The following is an 18,141-nucleotide window of genomic DNA, read 5'->3' on the forward strand; positions in this document are numbered from 1 at the left end:
GGGACTAAGAAAGGTATATTGAATGAAATCACAAGCAATTTGATACCAGTTCAATATAGGCTTGTGAGGTTGAATGGTAACAGAAGGGGCTAAGCAAAACCTCAAACTTAAATGTTCTTCTTTCAGGGTCAGCAAAAAAGCTCCTCTTATATATAAATCATTATTAAAAGCAAGGCTCAACACTGCTTTGCAAGTGAAGACTACTAGTCAAAATTAAACAGCTCTTGTTATTCACCAAGGTAAAAGGAGCAGAACAGAATGCAAAGTTAGGCGTATTGGCAGGCATGGACATTTAAAGCTAATTCATGTTAGAAGCTGTTGATGTATACAGGTTAAACAACCTGGCAATCACCTTTATCTGTAAATAAAACAAATAAGTTTACAATGTTATTCAAGTTAATGCATAACAAGTTTTGTAGCCATGCTGAGTGCTGAGCAGACCCACTGTTTATTATCGCTCTTTGCCCATCTAAGTCCAAGTCCTTCATATTTTCTACTACAGCATACTGCAAATTTAAAACTTGTCAGACATTGGTAGGGGTAATAAAGAGGAGAAGTGCATAGGAGCATGACCATTGTTTGATCTAATGACAGCATTTCATTTCTCATCCATATGTGATGGTTCGTCAGGCATACCCATTAGGAGATCTCATTGCCTTTGATGGCTGAGTGAATCAGACCAAGTTTTATTTTATATTTTTATTTTTGGGTTTATGTTTTATGATTTTCTTTAATATCTTGTTCTACCAATTTGCTTATTTTCTGGCTGCTTTGTAAGACTTGTGTCCTTGTAATTATGCTATGAAAGGAATGTGCTATGTGCAGAGAACAAGTACCTATATTTTTAACTGGGTAATATTCCTCATATGCACTGAATGTAATAGACTTGTAATCTCCTTTGTACTGAATGATTTTGCTGCATTTAATTCACAAAGAAAGCCTTTCACATTTAATTATTTGTGTGGCTACATAGCTTAAGTGACATATAATCCTCAGAATTCAGGCCATGGAATATGAAATTGACATTATGCTATGCAGCAATAATTGGAAGTGAGCTAGGAGGAATCTTGCTTTAGTGTCAAATCACTGGTGCCAGCCTCCTACTTGGATGATCTTATAAGGAATATTGCAATAATTTTGAGGTGGATAATTACTTCTACTAAAATCAAGCTTTATAAGCACAAGCTTGTCACCACTCTTTATCTTTCATTTTCCCCTTTCTTTGGTGTATATTAAAAATTATTTATTCCGAGTTTGAGTCATCAGTGGCAAAATGACAATTAGCCTTGTTCATGGTGATGATTCAATGCAACTACATAGCATTGTAGAATCTTCTCTGGCAGTTAGTGGTCAGTGTATTGAAATCATGTGCTAAAATTAATTATTTCAATCCTTAGTGACAGGAAAAGTTTAACTGGTCTCAAAAATTGTTTTTATTTACTCACCCTTCCATCATTAGATTTGAGGAGATGTTTGCTTGCTAATTACTCCAGGTTAATGGATGACAAGTAGGGTAACATCAGTGGCTACTTTAAAGTACTTCCTGTGCTTTATAAAGTGGCCACTGAGTGTACTCTTGGTCTCCTGCTGCTGTACTCTAACCGCTTCAAGATTTGACATGTTGTGCACTCAGAGGTGCTCTTCGGCATATCACTGTTCTAACATGCGGTTATTTGAGCTACTGCTGCCTTCCTGTCAGCTTGGACCCCTCTGATCCCTCTCATTAACAAGACATTGTTTTGCTCATAGAACTGCTGTTTACTGGATCTTTTTTTCCTCTGTAAAGTCTAGAGACTATTGTGCATGAAAATCTCAGGAGATCAGCAGTTTCTGGGAGATGTAAACCACCCTGTCTGGTATCAACCATCATTCCATGGTCAAAGTCACTTAGTTCACATTCCTTCCTCATTTTGATATTTGGTTTGAGCAACATCTGAACCTTTTGACTAAGTCTGCATGCTTTTGTGCATTGAGCCACATGATTAGCTGATTAGATATCTGCATCAAAGAGCAAATGTACAGGCATACATAGTCAAGTGACCACTGAGTATATATTGAACTGCTTTTTATTTGTAGATTATGTTGTGCATTTTGCTCCATCATATTAAAGCACAAAGGGAAGCCATTTAGTACCTCTTGCAATCTCATTAATTTCTACATTGTATAATTTGATACTGCATGTTTTGTATAAAAACTTCCAGTGGGTAGTCAAAAGTTGGTTCTGTATTATTTAAATCAAAACTACTTTTCCTGATAAATGTCAATGGTTTCCAGTAGTACAGTAGGCTGTTTATTCTAAAACATGTTGTTTCTAAATTTCTTTCCTCAAGGATTTGATACGACGGGATATCCTTTACTACAAATGCAGAATTGATATGGACAAGTATGAAATGAGTGACATTGTCGATGGAAGAGATGATGAATTTAATGTTAATGCCAAGAATGCCTTCAAACTAAAGAACAAGGAGACAGAGGAAGTGCACTTATTCTGTGTAAAGAAGCCAGAAGAAAAACAAAGATGGTTACGAGCACTTCATGAAGAGAGGAGGATGGTTCAAGAAGATGAAAAGATAGGCAAGATAATTTGTTATTTCTCCTCCTCTTCTGAAAGAAATTTGCCTGATAATGCCATGTTTGTGGTAGTAATACCTGAGGCACTTCATATTATTAAAGTTGTGCAGAGCTGTTGATAACATGGATTTTGTATCAGTGAGGTAAATGAAGGAACTGGGATAATAAGGACTGGATTAACTTTTGAAATCGCTGTCAGTACAAAAACTTTGAGCTCTAGAGGTAACTATAAGTAATTTTAGATTGACAGAAAACAGCAGGAGAATGGTGGCAAACAGCAGGAATTCTGCAGATGCTGGAAATTCAAGCAACACACATCAAAGTTGCTGGTGAACGCAGCAGGCCAGGCAGCATCTGTAGGAAGAGGTGCAGTCGACGTTTCAGGCCGAGACCCTTCGTCAGGACTACCTTCACCAGCAACTTTGATGTGTGTTGCTAGGAGAATGGTGGTCAAGCAATGGCTCAAACGTCCAAATTGATGTCTTTTCTTTTTGAGATTGTTTAGATGCAGGACAGCTTGTATGAAGTATGTATATTCTCCCTATGACTGTGAGGCTTACTTCATGCTGTTCCAATATCAACCCAGATCCCAAATACACGTGGACTGGGAGGTAAATTGGCCATGTAGATTGGCCCTGATATAGAGGTAAGTAGAAGAATCTGGTAGAGTTCATGGGAATGTGGGAAGAGTAAAATGGAATTAGTGTAAATGACAAATATTTAGTCAGAGCAGACTTGTTAGGTAGAAAGTCCAGCTTCTTTGAAGTTTGACCCATGGTTATGGTATAGTATTTCATAGGAAAGGATGTTATTTTCCATTACAATTAACAATAGTGGTCATTTTGAGATGAATATAGTGTTCCTAAATAACTGAATTAGGGAATAAGTGTTAGATCGTTTCCAATTCTGGCCAACTAACTTTAGGAAGACTTTAAAGCTCTGAAAGAGGACACAAAAAAGATAAACTAGAATGATTCCATGATTCTATGGTGAGGGACTTCTACAGTAAGTTTGGACAGGACAAGGATGGGTTGTTCACCTAGAAAGCAGATAATTGAGATGAGATTTGATAGATGTACAAAATCATGGCTGGATTAAGGGAGGGTAGATAGAATCTGTACCTATTAGCAGATAGGTTCAAGAACCAGAATAGGAGATTTAAAATTTTGATTTATTAAAAATCTCAAGTCTTAAAGTCTATATGTTCAAGCTTTTCAGTCTGCAATACATCATCCCTGGAATCGCCAAGGTCCTTTTCCATAGTGAATACTGAAGCAAAGTATTCATTAAGTGCCTCCGCTACCTCCTCCGGTTCCATGCACACTTTTCCACTGTCACACTTGATTGGTCCTATTCTCTCACATCTTATCCTCTTGCTCTTCACATACTTGTAGGATGCCTTGGGATTTTCCTTAATCCTACCGGCTAAGGCATTCTCATGGCCTCTTCTGGTTCTCCTAATTTCATTCTTAAGCTCCTTCCTGCTAGCCTTGTAATTTTCCAGATCTCTATCATTACCTAGTTTTTTGAACCTTTTGTCAGATATGATTTAAAATATTTTATTATATAGTAAGCTGTTATGCTGGCGAGGTAGTAATGGGGGTACAAAGAAATGGCAGATGAACTTAATGGGTACTTTGCGTCTATCTTCACTGTGGAAGACACCAGCAGTGTTCCAGAGGTCCATGTGTGTCAGGGAGCAGAAGTGAGTGCCATTGCTATTACAAAGGAAAAACTAACAGGCAAATGGAAAGGTCTTTAGGTGTATAAGTCACCAAGACCAGATGGACTACGTTCCAGAGTCCTGAAAGAGGTTGCTGAAGAGATAACAGATACATTGGTCATGATCTTTCAAGAATCACTTGATTTAGCATGGTCCTAGAGGACTGGAAAATTACAAAAGTCACTCCACTTTTTAAGAAGGTAGGAAGGCAAAAGAAAGGAAATTATAGTTCAGTTAGCCTAACCCCAGTGGTTAGGAAAGTGTTGGAGTCAATTATTAAGGATGCGGTTTCAAGGTCCTTTGAGACTAATGATAAAATAAGTCAAAGTCAGCATAATTTCTGTAAAGGGAAATCTTGCCTAACAAATTGGTTAGAGTTCTTCAAGGAAGTAACCAAGCAGGGTGGACAAAGGAGAGGCAGTGGATGTCACTTACTTAGATTTTCAGAAGGCACTTGATAAGGTGCCACACACAAGGCTGCTTAATAAGATAAAATCCTAAAGCATTACAGGAAAGATATTGCAATGGTAGCAGAATGGGTGACAGGCAGGAGGCAGCAAGTAGCAATAAAGTGGGCCTTTTCTGGTTGGCTGCCAGTGACTAAAGGTGTTCCTCAGGGGTCAGTATTGGGACCACTGTTTGTCAGTGATTTAGATAATGGAATTGATGGCTTTGTGGCAACGTTTGCAGATGATATGAAGATAGGTGGAGGGGTAGGTAATGCTGAGGAAGCAATGCTATTGCAGCAGGACTTAGACAAATTGGAAGAATGGGCAAAAAATGGCAGATAGAATACAGTGTTGGGTAATGCATAATAATGCATTTTGGTAAAAGGAACATTCGTGCGGACTATTATATAAATGGGGGGAAGGCTCAAACTTCGGAGGTGTTGAGGGATTTAGGAGTCCTTGTGCAAGACTCCCAGAAGGTTAATTTACTGGTTGAGTCTGTGGTAAAGAAGACAAATGCAATGTTGCCATTTTTTTCAAGGGGAATAGAATATCAAAACAAGGAGATAATGCTGAGCCTTTCCAAGACACTAGTTAGGCCGCATTTGGAGTATTGTCAACAGTTTTGGGCCCTATATCTCAGAAAGGATGTGTTGTCATTGGAGGCAGTCCAGAGGAGGTTCACAAGGATTATTCCAGGAATGAAGGGGTTAGCATATGAGGAGCGTTTGGCAGCTTTGGGCCTGTACTCACTGGAACTTAGAAGAATGCAGGGGGATCTCATTGAAACCTACTGAATGTTGAAAGGACTAGTTAGGGTGAATGTGTGAGGTTGTTTCCAGGGCTAGAGGAAACAGCCTCAAAACTGAAGGGTGACGCTTTAGAACAGAGGTAAGGAAGATTTTTTTTTAGCCAGAGAGTCGTAAATCTGTGGAATGCTCTGCCACAGACTGCAGCGGAGGCCAAGTCCATGTGTATATTTAAGGTGGAAGTTCAATATACTTGACAGGGCATCAAGGAACATGGCGAGAAGGCAGGAATATAGAGTTGAGTGAGATCCGGGATCAGCCAGGATAGAATGGTAGAGCAGAATTGATGGGTTGAATGGCCTAATTCTGCTCCTACGTCTTATGGTCTTATGATCTGAAATTCATTGTCTCTAAGAGCGGTAAAAACAGATAGTTTGGAACTATTAAAAGGAAACTGCATGGCCTCTGGAAAAGAGGAGGAATAATTTCACTGAGAAAAGGCATAGTCTCAATGTACCTAATAGCCTACTACTGATCTGGTATTGGGAAATTAACCAGGTCAGGTGTCAGATCTCTCAGTGGGAGAGCATTTTGGAGATAGTAATCATAATTCTATTTCCTTTACCATAGCATTGGAGAGGGATAGAAACAGACAAGTTAGGAAAGCTTTTAATTGAGGTAAGGGGAAATATGAAGCTATCAGGCAGGAACTTGGAAGTATAAATTGGGAACAGATGTTCTCAGGGAAATGTACAGCAGAAATGTGGCAAATGTTCAGGGGATATTTGCATGACGTTCTGCATAGGTATATTCCAATGAGACAGAGCAAGGATGGTAGGGTACAGGAACCATGGTGTACAAAGGCTGTTGAAAATCTAGTCAAGAAGAAAAGAAAAGCTTATGAAAGGGTCAAAAAAACTAGGTAACGATAGAGATCTAGAAAATTATAAGGTTAGCAGGAAGGAGCTTAAGAATGAAATTAGGAGAGCCAGAAGGGGCCATGAGAAGGCCTTGGAGAGCAGGATTAAGGAAAACCCTAAGGCATTCTACAAGCATGTGAAGAGCAAGAGGATAAGATGTGAGAGAATAGGACCAATCAAGTGTGACAGTGGAAAAGTGTGTATGGAACCATAGGAGATAGCAGAGGTACGTAATGAATACATTGCTTCAGTATTCACTTTGGGAAAGGACCTTGGTGATTGTGGGGATGACTTACAGCAGATTGAAAAGCTTGAGCATGCAGACATTAAGAAAGGGGATGTGCGGGAGCTTTTGAAATGCATCATGTTGGATAAGTCACCAGGACAGTACGAGATATATCCCAGGCTACTATGGGAAGCAAGGAAGGAGATTTCTGAGCCTCTGGCAAAGATCTTTGCATCATGAACGGGGACAGGAGAGGGTCTGGAGATTGGAAGGTTGCAGATGTTGTTCCTTTATTCAAGAAAGGGGAGTAGAGATAGCCCAGGAAATTATAGACCAGCGAGTCTTACTTCAGTGGTTTGTAAATTGATGGAGAAGAACCTGACAGGCAGGATTTATGAACATTTGGAGAGGCATAATATGATTAGGAATAGTCAGCATGGCTTTGTCAAAGGCAGGTCGTGCCTTACGAGCCTGATTGAATTTTTTGAGGATGTGGCTAAACACATTGATGAAGGTAGAGCAGTAGATGTGTATATAGATTTCAGCAAGGCATTTGATAAGGTACCCCATGCAAGGTTTATTGAGAAAGTAAGGAGACATGGGGTCCAAGGGGACCTTGCTTTGTTGATCCAGAATTGGCTTGCCCACAGAAGGCAAAAGTGGTTGTAGACGGGTCATATTCTGCATGGAGGTCAGTGACCAATGGTGTGCCTCAGGGATCTGTCTGAGACCCCTACTCTTTGTGATTTTTATAAATGACCGGGATGAGGAAGTGAAGGGATGGGTTAGTAAATTTGATGATGACACAAAGGTTGGGGGTGTTGTGGATAGTGTGGAGAGTTGTCAGAGGTTACAGCAGGACATCAGTAGGAGGCAAAACAGGGCTGAGAAGTGGCAGATGGAGTTCAACCCAGATAAGTGTGAAGTGGTTCATTATGGTAAGTCAAATATGATGGCAGAATATAGTATTAATGGTGAGATTCTTGGCAGTGTGGAGGATCAGAGGGATCTTGGGGTCCAAGTCCATAGAACACTCAAAGCTGCTGTGCAGGTTGACTGTGTGTTTAAGAAGGCATTCTGTGCATTGGCCTTCATCACCTGTGGGACTGAATTTAAGAGCTGAGAGGTAATGTTACGGCTTTATAGGACCCTGGTCAGACTCCACTTGGAGTACTGTGCTCAATTCTGGTCACTTCACTACAGGAAGGATGTGGAAACCATAGAAAGGGTGCAGAGGATATGTACAAGGAGGTTGGTTGGATTGGGGAGCATGCCCAATGAGAACTTAACCTTTTCTCCTTGGAGCGACTGAGGATGAGAGGTGACACGATAGAGGTGTATAAGATGATGAGAGCATTGATCATGTGGATAGTCAGAGGCTTTTTTCCAGGGCTGAGATGGCTAACACGAGAGGGCATAGTTTTAAGGTGCTTAGCAGTAGGTACAGAGGAGATGTCAGGGGCAAGTTTTTTACGCAGAGAGTGGTGAGTGCGTGGAATAGGCTGCCGGCGATAGTGATGAAGGCGGATATGATAAGGTGTTTTAAGAGACTCCTGGATAGGTACATGGAGCTTAGAAAAATAGAGGGCTATGGGTAACCCCAAGTAATTTATAAAGTATGTACATATTCGGCACAGCATTGTGGGTCGAAGGGCCTGTATTGTGCTGTAGGTTTCTATGTTTCTATGTTTTCCTTCCCTTATCAATTCTTTGATTTCTCATTTCTCTGAATGATTAATGAATCAGAATTGCACATAGAGAATTTAAAACAAGATATTGCAATTATATGGTTGGCATTAATGGAATAATGACTTCCCATTCTAATATACTGCTAGTTTCTCAGATCTGTTGAAATTTATGGTGATGTGATGTTGAGAATGAGTGTTGCTCAGAAGTTGAAAGTATGTTGTGCAAAGAATATTTAACTTGGGTTCATAGTAGCATTGCAATTGCAGATAAATTAATTTAGTATGAATACTTGAGCATGGTGCATGTTTTCAAATGCTGTAATATTGAGTTTGTTATTTATTATTGGTTGACATCATTAGTCTATAGTTGGTCAGTACTTTTGTCTGATATAGTAATTGCACTTTGGGCCACTATTGCTTACTGGAAGTTTTTATGGAGAATGAAGTCAAGTTGAGGGAGCAGGTGATATTCCTAACATTTGTGGTTCCGGAGAGAAGCAGACAATTAAATACTTTAGTGACTCTTTCCTCAGTCTTTCTGACTACATATTTGTACTTTACTTCCAAAAACATTCCAGCTGGAGTGGAGCTAATTGATAAGAAAAATGAAAAACAGTTCACCCTATGTTGCCTTCATTTCAGAACCAAGATCAAACCAACCCTAGTCACTGGGCTTAAACATGCAGACAACATTCCAAGTTAGAAAGTCAAGGTATGTTTCTAGACTGATAAAGTTACACCAATGCCAAAAAATCCTGAAATCCTTTGATAGGACAAACAAACCAATTCAGCATCTTTTCCAAGCCAATATCCCATTACTGAGTCCTTAATTGTTCTCAGTTCATCCAACTGGCAGGCCACAAATTTGGTAAGCCCCAACAACAGACTTCCAAAACAAACACACTGCTCTGAGCTCTCTGACAGCAAGTTAGATCATAGGTGGAAGAAACAATTCAAGGATGTTCTCAAAGCTTCCTTGAAAAAGTACAGCATACCCACTGTCTTGAGGAACTCCCTAACCCATAAACAATCTAAAAAGAGGAGGAATATTTGGGAGGACATTGAGAACTCAAGTTCATGTGGCAAGCGTGTACAGTTGCCAAGCATAAATAGCAGAGGTACAACAACCCCCAGACTAAAGTATCTACTGCCCCATCCCTGGCAAAGTCTTTTGTTCCCACATTCATAGGTGGGGGGTTGGAAGGGGTGAAGAGGGAGAGAAAAAAATCTTATGGATTATGTTAAGTAAATTAGGCCCAGGCGTAATACTTTCACCAGGACTAATACTAGTTATTTGTGGGACTATTCAACCATGAAACAACTTACATGTTGTCTGAGAAAAATTGAAATTATATTAAATACAAATATCATTGCTATCAGAATTTTCATCTAATTTACTTTTTACGTGGTATCTTCATTTTACACTGCTGTGTATATGTACTTTGCATCGCTGTTTTGAATATGTTTGTCCTTAGATGGATGAAAGTTCATGAGAGAATTTGTGTGGTTTCCTGACCTACTGGTGTGTTTTTGGTGTACCCGATATACAGGAATGTAGTGAAGTACTTTAGAATTTTTAACTCAAATTTGTCAGTTTTGATTTAATTATTCATGCATAGTAGATTACTCTGAAATTAATATTTTTTACTATTGAAGGATGAAATTAGATTTTAGTTACAGACAGATGAAATTTAATGTGGGTAAACCCTTTACTTAATTTGTACAGTATGTGTTAACAAGCTCATTTCTTTAAAGTTTTTCCCTATAAATCTAAACAGTGGACATTGTACAAATAATACAAGGGCATGAGGTCTGTCCCATTTGCATATTCACGGCAACTCTTGTCCTTGATCAGAGCTCTTGCTGGGAGCTTTACATGGTGATAGAAAGAGGAGTGGGAGGACATTATGGCATCACACAGCACACATTTAATGGGGTGAGATTCTTAACCAATAAATACTCAATCTGAGCTTGTAAATCTTGGATGATAAATAGATCACCAGCAGACATGAACATCTGCTTCAGGGATATGATTGTGAATCTCTAGCTTTAGAAGGGTGAAAAGGAAACATCGCTGTTTGCCACTAAAAATCCCAAGTGCAGTGGAGAAAGTTACAGTATTTCCCATGAGATAGGTTGTTCGGGTCAAGCTAGGTAGAAATTCTCTGTAGAAGTTGAGATCTCCCTTAACAGAATCCTTCTCTACCTATTGAGTGCAGTGCACACAAAATACTGAATTCTTCATAGCCTAATTGTACCTACCCACACCACAGCAAGCTAATCAAACCTGATGTAGGAGCCCTGTATCTATTTTCTGTTTGAATTGCATTTTGTGGTGTGTTTATTATGGTAATCTGTCACATGGGTTAGGTGTGGTAGAAGCAAATGAGTACAGTTAGGGATTCCTGCTTAGTTAGTTAGTTGTTAGTTAGAGGCAGACGGGGAATGATTTTTTTTGTTGACTGGTAACTGGATCACTGATTGAAACACTATTCAGTCACTAATTACACTATTATACCATTGTTTCACTAATATCACTATTAGACCGCTAATTAGACCGTTATATTGCTAAGTTAGTTTTGTTTATTTTATATTGCTACAAGATTGTTCATCTCTGCTGGTTTCATAATAAAGGATCGGATGTTCCTTTTTTGATTTGGAAATTCGGTACTTGGAAGTGCGTCATACAGTGTTGATTACCCTGGCATAGCCTGTCAGCAGTTTTGGTTTGCTTTCAAGTAACTGCTACATTTGTCAATAAAAAAAAGTTCTACCAAACAAACACCAGTTTATGCCAAAGGATTGTCTTGGACCTCTTGACGAAACTGGAGCAGTTTGCTGCAATTAAACAACCTTTTTGTTGATTCATGCTGTGTATTTGTGGTTTGATCACAGTTTTAAATGGTCAGTGCTGCTTGTCCATTGGGAACCATTGCTCGATCATGTGAATTTTGCCTCAGGGTTTGTCGCTTTGTTTTATTGAAGTGCTGAACTATTCCGATTGCTTACATTTGAATTGAAGACTGCTTGTTCAGTCTGGTTTAAGCACTATGGATGTGTGAAGTTTGTTTGTTGGCTACGTTTGTTGAATCTAATATCGCCAGTGCTGTGAGCAAACGAAGAGTTAATTGTGAGGCACGCAACTAGGGAAAGTAATTTGAGTGTTTTGAAGCTTGGAATTGGGACTAATGACCCTGGAGTCAGGGCTCGCAAAAAAAAGCAATTAAAGCTAAAGCTAAGGCTAATGAAATCAAAAGTCTTTGAAAGAAGTATGAAACAAATGTGAACAAGATTAAAGGTTTAATACCATCAATTAATGAAAAATAAAGAAAATGCCTTACAAGTGCAATTTCAACTTGAGGACTTGACTAATCTCTGTGAAGCTGTTGCTAAGCAACAACACATACTAATCTCGTTATGTCCCAATCTTGAGCAGGGAAAACAGAACCGGAGCTTTTCAAGCATTGAGTGCTATTGCAGTGCATTTACAAAGGATACAAAGCAATGGCTGAACCAAATAAGTTTCATTGAAAATCATTATGCTACAACAAGTGAATAAGTGTCTCACCTTCTGTCAGACAATGTTTCTCCAATTCCAAGGTATATTTTGACTATGCATAGAGCAGGTGACCCTCAGAATGACGTAAAACCAAACAACAGTGTGTCTAATGTTATCGCTCAAAGTTCTGCTGCAGGAAGAAAATCTTCTGTATCTACTACTTCCTCTGCATGCATTAAATCAGAGGCTGGTAACGCAGTGATTATTGAAGGACAGACTTGCTCTGGAAGAGCACGAACAGCAGCTGCAGAAAAGGAAGGAACAGCGTAAGTTGGAGGAAGAAATTGCTGCTCAGGTGGCCAAAGCTAAAGGGCTTCAAGTGTGTTGGGTGCTGAAAGTGCTCCTTTAGGACAGTCCTATGGTGTGAGTTCCTATATTGAAGAGACGCAGAGGAAAACAAAAACACTCAATGTCAGTGTTGATCATTTGTTTCTCAAGTGTCTGTAAAACATGAGCTAGGCCTCCTAAGCAGTAGTTCAGAGTGTTTACTCTCAGCCTGCACTAAGGAGGCACCCTAAACCTATGCCATATCCAACAGCCCAAAGGGTTCATGGGGAAATTCACTTGAAGCATAGAAACACTCTTGCTTCAGACGATAGATGTCAGAATAGTTTTATTGATATTATGAAGAAGCAAAATGAAATAACAATTTTATTGGTACAAGAACAATGCATTTCATCTTTGCCTAAAAGAGATTCAAACCTTCGATGGGGGTCCGTTCCAGTATGATGCATTCCTAAGGGCTTTTGAAAATGGTCTTTTAGACAAGACTGACAGCTATAGTGACTGCCTCTATTTCCTTGAACAGTACACTAGGAGTTGCCCGCAGTGGTCCCCAGCCTCCGGGCCGCAGACCGATACCGATCCGCGAAGCATGCAGGGGTGCAGTGGAAGCCAGGATGCACCCAGCACATCTTTATGAAAAAAGGTGAAATAAACAAGTTAATTAATTAAGTGCCGCCCGGCACGTGAATGTTGGCCCAGATCAGAGGCGATTGCTGATTGTGTCGCCTCTGATCCGGGCCGACATTTACGTGCCGAGCTGCACCTAATTAATTAGCTTGATTATTTTGGCTTTTTTCTTAAAGATGTTCTGGGTGCATTCCGGCTACCGCTGCACCGCTGTGTTCTTCGCGGATCAGTATCGGTCCGCAGCCCGGAGGTTGGGGACCACTGCTGAGACCTTGTCAGAGGTTGCTAGAATGTTGATCCCAAGAAAGGATATGTAAAATTTGAAGCTTAAGGCACATTTTGATAATGAACAGAAATTGCACCCACCTACATGCAAACAGCTCCTTCTTGTGTAGCTATCAAATCTGGTCATGAAAGCTCTTCAAGACTGCAGTCTGGTGCATTGCCATGAAGGAAGTATAGTATGGCCGTGAGCTGGACATGCCTGCTAATATGTTGATTGTTGTAAAGAAATTGCCATAAAAGGAGAACAGTGGTCTGTGAACTGCAAGAATGGCACAACTGTAAGACTACTTTCACTAACATTGTTGGTTGTATTGCTACACACCCAGTGTTTGGGAATATGCAGGATGTTACATCACCTGTAATAAGCAAAGTTGTGAATAAAACTAAGTCACAACCCTGTCCTAAGGCTAAAGGAAGCAGCTTTGCCACAGCTGTGGCCACTGTGAGAAGTAAAGCCAAAGCTGAACCTGGAACTAAGGGAAAGGAAATGGTCTTGTCTGCCAAAAGGGTTTGTTTGGTCTGCAATGGTGAGCATATATTGGATTTGTGCCCTCGTCTTGAGAAAAGGGCTTATAGTGAGAAGTTTGCCTTCCTAAAGGAAAATGGTGTCAGCTTTGACTGTGTACAGGATACATCAGCAAGAATTGCAGGAAACATCTTTCATGCAAGGAATGCAGTGGCAAGCATCCCAGCATATTTCATATTCACTCCAACAAAAAAGGTGGCGAATCAAAACAAGCCGTGAAGGAATCAGACACAGCAGTGAGCAGTGCCCTGGTATCCAATGGCCTTACAGGGGCTGGTGATCGTGATTGTAAACTTCCCATAGTTCCAGTACAAATGAAGTCTAAGAAGGGTAACAAGACAGCAGTTATTAATGCTTTCCTAGATCAAGGGAGTACAACATGTCCTGCATAGTGGGCCTCATGAACAAGCTCAACCTCACAGGAAAAAGGTCACGCATCCTCTTATGCACCATGGGTCAAGAGAAGATCGTGAGTATTTACAATGTTTCAGGATTAGAAGTAGTTGGCATATTCACAAAGGGAACATTCCACAGTGGAGGGATCTCCATGGATGATGTCTCCTGAAACATGTCCAGAGATTGATTGAGAAGCTAAGTTGCTGAGAGGGACAAATATGCCTAGAGATTTGAAGTCGTTGAAAGTGATTCTCAGTATTAATGATGGACCTTATGGAATTAGAACAGTGCTGGGTTGGACTGTGAATGGACCACTGTAAGGAGACCATGGTGATGGTGCACAGCCAGAGCTGACATTTAACAGGATCTCAGATTTGAACTTGGATGAGCTTTGGCAGCAGCAGTTTAAGGCAGACTTCCCTGAATGCAGTCAGAATGACCAACCTGGTTTGTCAAGAGAAGACCAGAATTTCATGGAGCTGGTTGCGAAATCTGCAAAACTGGTGGATGGCCACTACCAGATCGGTTTACCCATGAGAAAGAAGGAGGTTAACATGCCAAATAATAGAAAGATTGCCAGACGGTGTGCTCTAAATGTAAGGAAGAAGTTTAAGAATGATAGGTCATTTTACACTGAATACACAGTTTTCATGAAGGATACCATCTCCCAAGGTTATGCCGAAAGAGTGCCATGATAGGAAAGTCTCGTATATTCCACATCATGGTGTTTATCACTGCAGTGAAGACTATAAGACATAGGAGCAGAATTATGTCATTTGGCCCAGCAAGTCTGCTCTGCCATTCAATCATCCCTGATCCTTTTTTTCCCATCCTCAGCCCCACTCCCCAGTCTTCTCCTCATAATCTCTGATGCTGTGTCCAATCAAGAACCTATCAGTCTCTGCCTTAAGTACACCCAATAACCTGGCCTCCACAGTTGCCTGTGGCAACAAATTTCACAAATTCCTCAACCTCTGGCTAAAGAAATTTGTCTGCATCTCTGTTTTAAATGGACACCCCTCTATCCTGAGGCTGTGCCCTTTTGTCCGAGATATTCCCACCATGGGACACATCCTTTCCATATTTACTCTGTCTAGGTCTTTCAACATTTGAAAAGTTTCAGTGAGATCCCCCCTCATCCTTCTAAATTCCAGTGAGAAAAAGGAAACTTTGTGTTGAGATTGACTGTGGAGCAACTTTTCAGAGAATATCCTTTAGGAATCTTGAGTCTGATGGTGTTATCTACTAAGAAGATCCTGCAAGATCTATGTAGATAACACTACACCAACATCAGTTGCTAATGAGTGGACAAGCAGGCTGGAAGAACTCTGCCAGTTGAAAGACTTCAAGGTTGTTAGATGTTTGAAACCCCTGGATTTTAGAGAAATTACTGCTGCACAGTTACACAACTTTATAGACACAAGCGAAGATGGCTATGGAGCAGTGGCTTTCCTGCATGTGCACAGTGCTTTTAGCATGAAAATCTAGGGTAACTCAATTGTAGTCAGTTTCCATCGCTTGTATGGAGCTCACCACTGCTACAGTGACAAGCTGTATGGACACATTATGCAGGAGAGAGTTGCACATGCAGCTTCATGACTCAGTGTTTTGGACTCCTAGTACTCCTGTGCTGACGTATATATCAAGAATATAACTTCCAGCTTCCAAATCTTCATTGCAAACAGAGTTCCAGAAATTCTTAGGGTCTCACAAGCATTTCAATGGAGGTATGTAAATACTTAAAACAACCCAGCAGATGTGGCCTCTGGAGTGTTGAACATGAAAGCATTCCTGAAGAATGTGACATGGGTGTCATGGCCTCAGTATCTCCTTCAGCCTGTGAATCCCAGTTGTTCTGGAGAACTTCTGGTAGATGATCTAGAAGTCAACAGCATATTACAAAGAATGCCATGCAGATTGAAGAGGAGGTGGACATGGTAACAAGTATAATCCATCACTTCTCATCTTGGACCTGTTTGGGGAAGACAGTGGCCAGGATTCTTAGATGTAAGAACCTGTTCTTGTTTCTAAGTCAGAAGAGGAAGCAAATGAACATTGTTCTGGCTTAGTCTGACTTGGATGAACAACAACAAGGGTTTTCTTTGGAGAGAGAAATTGAAATGGCCAAAGGTATGATCGGTCGAGATTTTCTCTGAATGGATGTGCTCAGAAAGGCTGAAATGGAAATTATTGGGTTTTGACAAAGAAAGAGAAAGAACAGCCATATTTTCAAGCCCAATCCACTACTTGAAAATGGTGTCTTGAGAATTAGTGAATGGCTTAGTAGGGCAGCCATGCCTAAAGAGTCTAAACATCTGGTTATACTGGCAAAGGATCTTCATAACTCAGACATCATTCTGAGAGGTAGGATATGGTGGCCATAACCACATGTTATCCAGGTAGTGCCAAAAATACTGGTCTCCCAGTGCTAGTACAGCTATAAGAAAAATCCTATCTAAGTGTGTTGTTTTTCAATATTGCACACAGCTTCATGATACCAGCACATGGTAGATCTACCTCTGGACAGGGTTCCTCCAGATGAACCTCCCTGTACATGTGTAGGAGTGGACTACTTTGGACATTTTGAAGTGAAGAGCAGGAGTACAGTGAAGAGGTATGGGGTCATATTTACCTGTCTAGCTATATGAGCTGTTCACATTGAAGTGGCATCTTCTTTAGACATGTATTACTTGGCTAATGCACTTCGATGCTTTATAGCAAAACAGATTCGTGAACTGTGATATGATAATGCAACAAACTTTGTTGCAGCTGAGTCTGAGAAGTCATTGAGAGGTGCAATCATTCACGGATCAGTGATGGACTTCTTCAGAAAGGAATTAAGTGGATTTTTAACCCTCCCTGGCTGGTTCGCATCATGGAGGAACATGGGAGAGATTGATCAGGTCTGTGTGAAATGTCCTCCATTCTACCATGAAGGTAGGTAGGGGATCTTGAGGAAGAAGGGTTCCACACAGTCATTTGTGAAGTAGAGGCTATTATCAATGGTTGTCCAATTACTAAAGCATCCTCTGATCCCAATGATTTGGAATGTCCTAACACCCAACCAACTGTTGCTTCTGAAGACCTCATCATCCTTGCCCCTCGGAGAGTTCTTAAAAATAAGATGTTTATGAATAAAGACGTTTGTGAATAAAGATGTTTATGAATAAAGATATTTAGGATGTTTGTGCTAGATGGAAGCAGGTCCAATACATGTCAAACTTGTTTGGAATCAGTGGGTCAAGGAGTATTCACCACAGTTACAGGAATGCCATAAATGACCAGGTATAAAATACAATTTCCTCCCAGGAGACATTGTACTTATAGTTGATGACACAACACTTCAAAACTCATGGATCATGGGAAATCTTTCTAGATAGAAGAGGATTTAAGTGGTAGGTGCGCATCAAGACCAATACCAGCTGTCTGGAAAGGCCTATAACCAAGATCCATCTTCTATAGGAGGCAGAGGTTTGAGGAGCTACAGCTCTGGAAGCATCATGACTTTGACTTGACCTACTGAGTTGGCAGAGAGTGGTGGTAAAGATTACACTGTTCTAGGCTAAATGCTGGTAACCTCTGGCCTAGATGACTGTTACATGACGACTAGAAGAAGAAAGAAGAAAAAGGACATTTGTATAAATGTTAAGATGTTTGTCCTTGAAGATTTCATGTCTCCTGATTTAGTTGCAATTATAGTGTAATAATTAAGGGGCTGGGATATAGCAATGTATCTATTTCCTGTTTGTATTGTATTTTGTGGTGCATTTATAATGGTAATCTGTCAGGTAGATTGAGGTGTGGTAGAAGCAAATGTGTATAGTTACGTATTCTTAGTTGTTAGTTAGAAGCAGTCAGGCATCAATAGGTTTTTGTTGACTGCTAACTAGAATACTAATTGGAATGTTATTAGACCACTTATTCCACTAATTGGAACACTTAGTACCACTAACTAGATCACTAATTGGAATGCTATTCAATCGCTAATTGCACTATTATACCGCTTAGTATCACTAATATCATGATTAAGCCATTAATTAGACCGTTATATCACTAATTTTGTTTCGTTAGTTTTTTTATCGCTATGAGATCATTAATCTTTTCTGGTTTTGTAATAAAGGAACAAACGTACATTTT

The 18,141-nt window shown here is 40.1% G+C and overlaps 1 protein-coding gene across 2 annotated transcripts in view; it reads left to right on the top strand.

The window, feature by feature from the left end:
• The window catches only part of LOC140204573 (rho guanine nucleotide exchange factor 9), a 247,829-nt gene that overhangs the window by 194,009 nt on the left and 35,679 nt on the right, over positions 1–18,141 (top strand). For both annotated transcript variants that reach the window (XM_072271292.1, XM_072271293.1), the window contains one exon: positions 2,331–2,574. In XM_072271292.1, coding sequence (XP_072127393.1) covers positions 2,331–2,574 — 244 coding nt within the window. The remainder of the gene's footprint in view (positions 1–2,330; positions 2,575–18,141) is intronic.

This window comes from Mobula birostris, chromosome 10 (genome assembly GCF_030028105.1).
Source record: "Mobula birostris isolate sMobBir1 chromosome 10, sMobBir1.hap1, whole genome shotgun sequence".
NCBI classification, from domain to species: Eukaryota; Metazoa; Chordata; class Chondrichthyes; order Myliobatiformes; family Myliobatidae; genus Mobula; species Mobula birostris.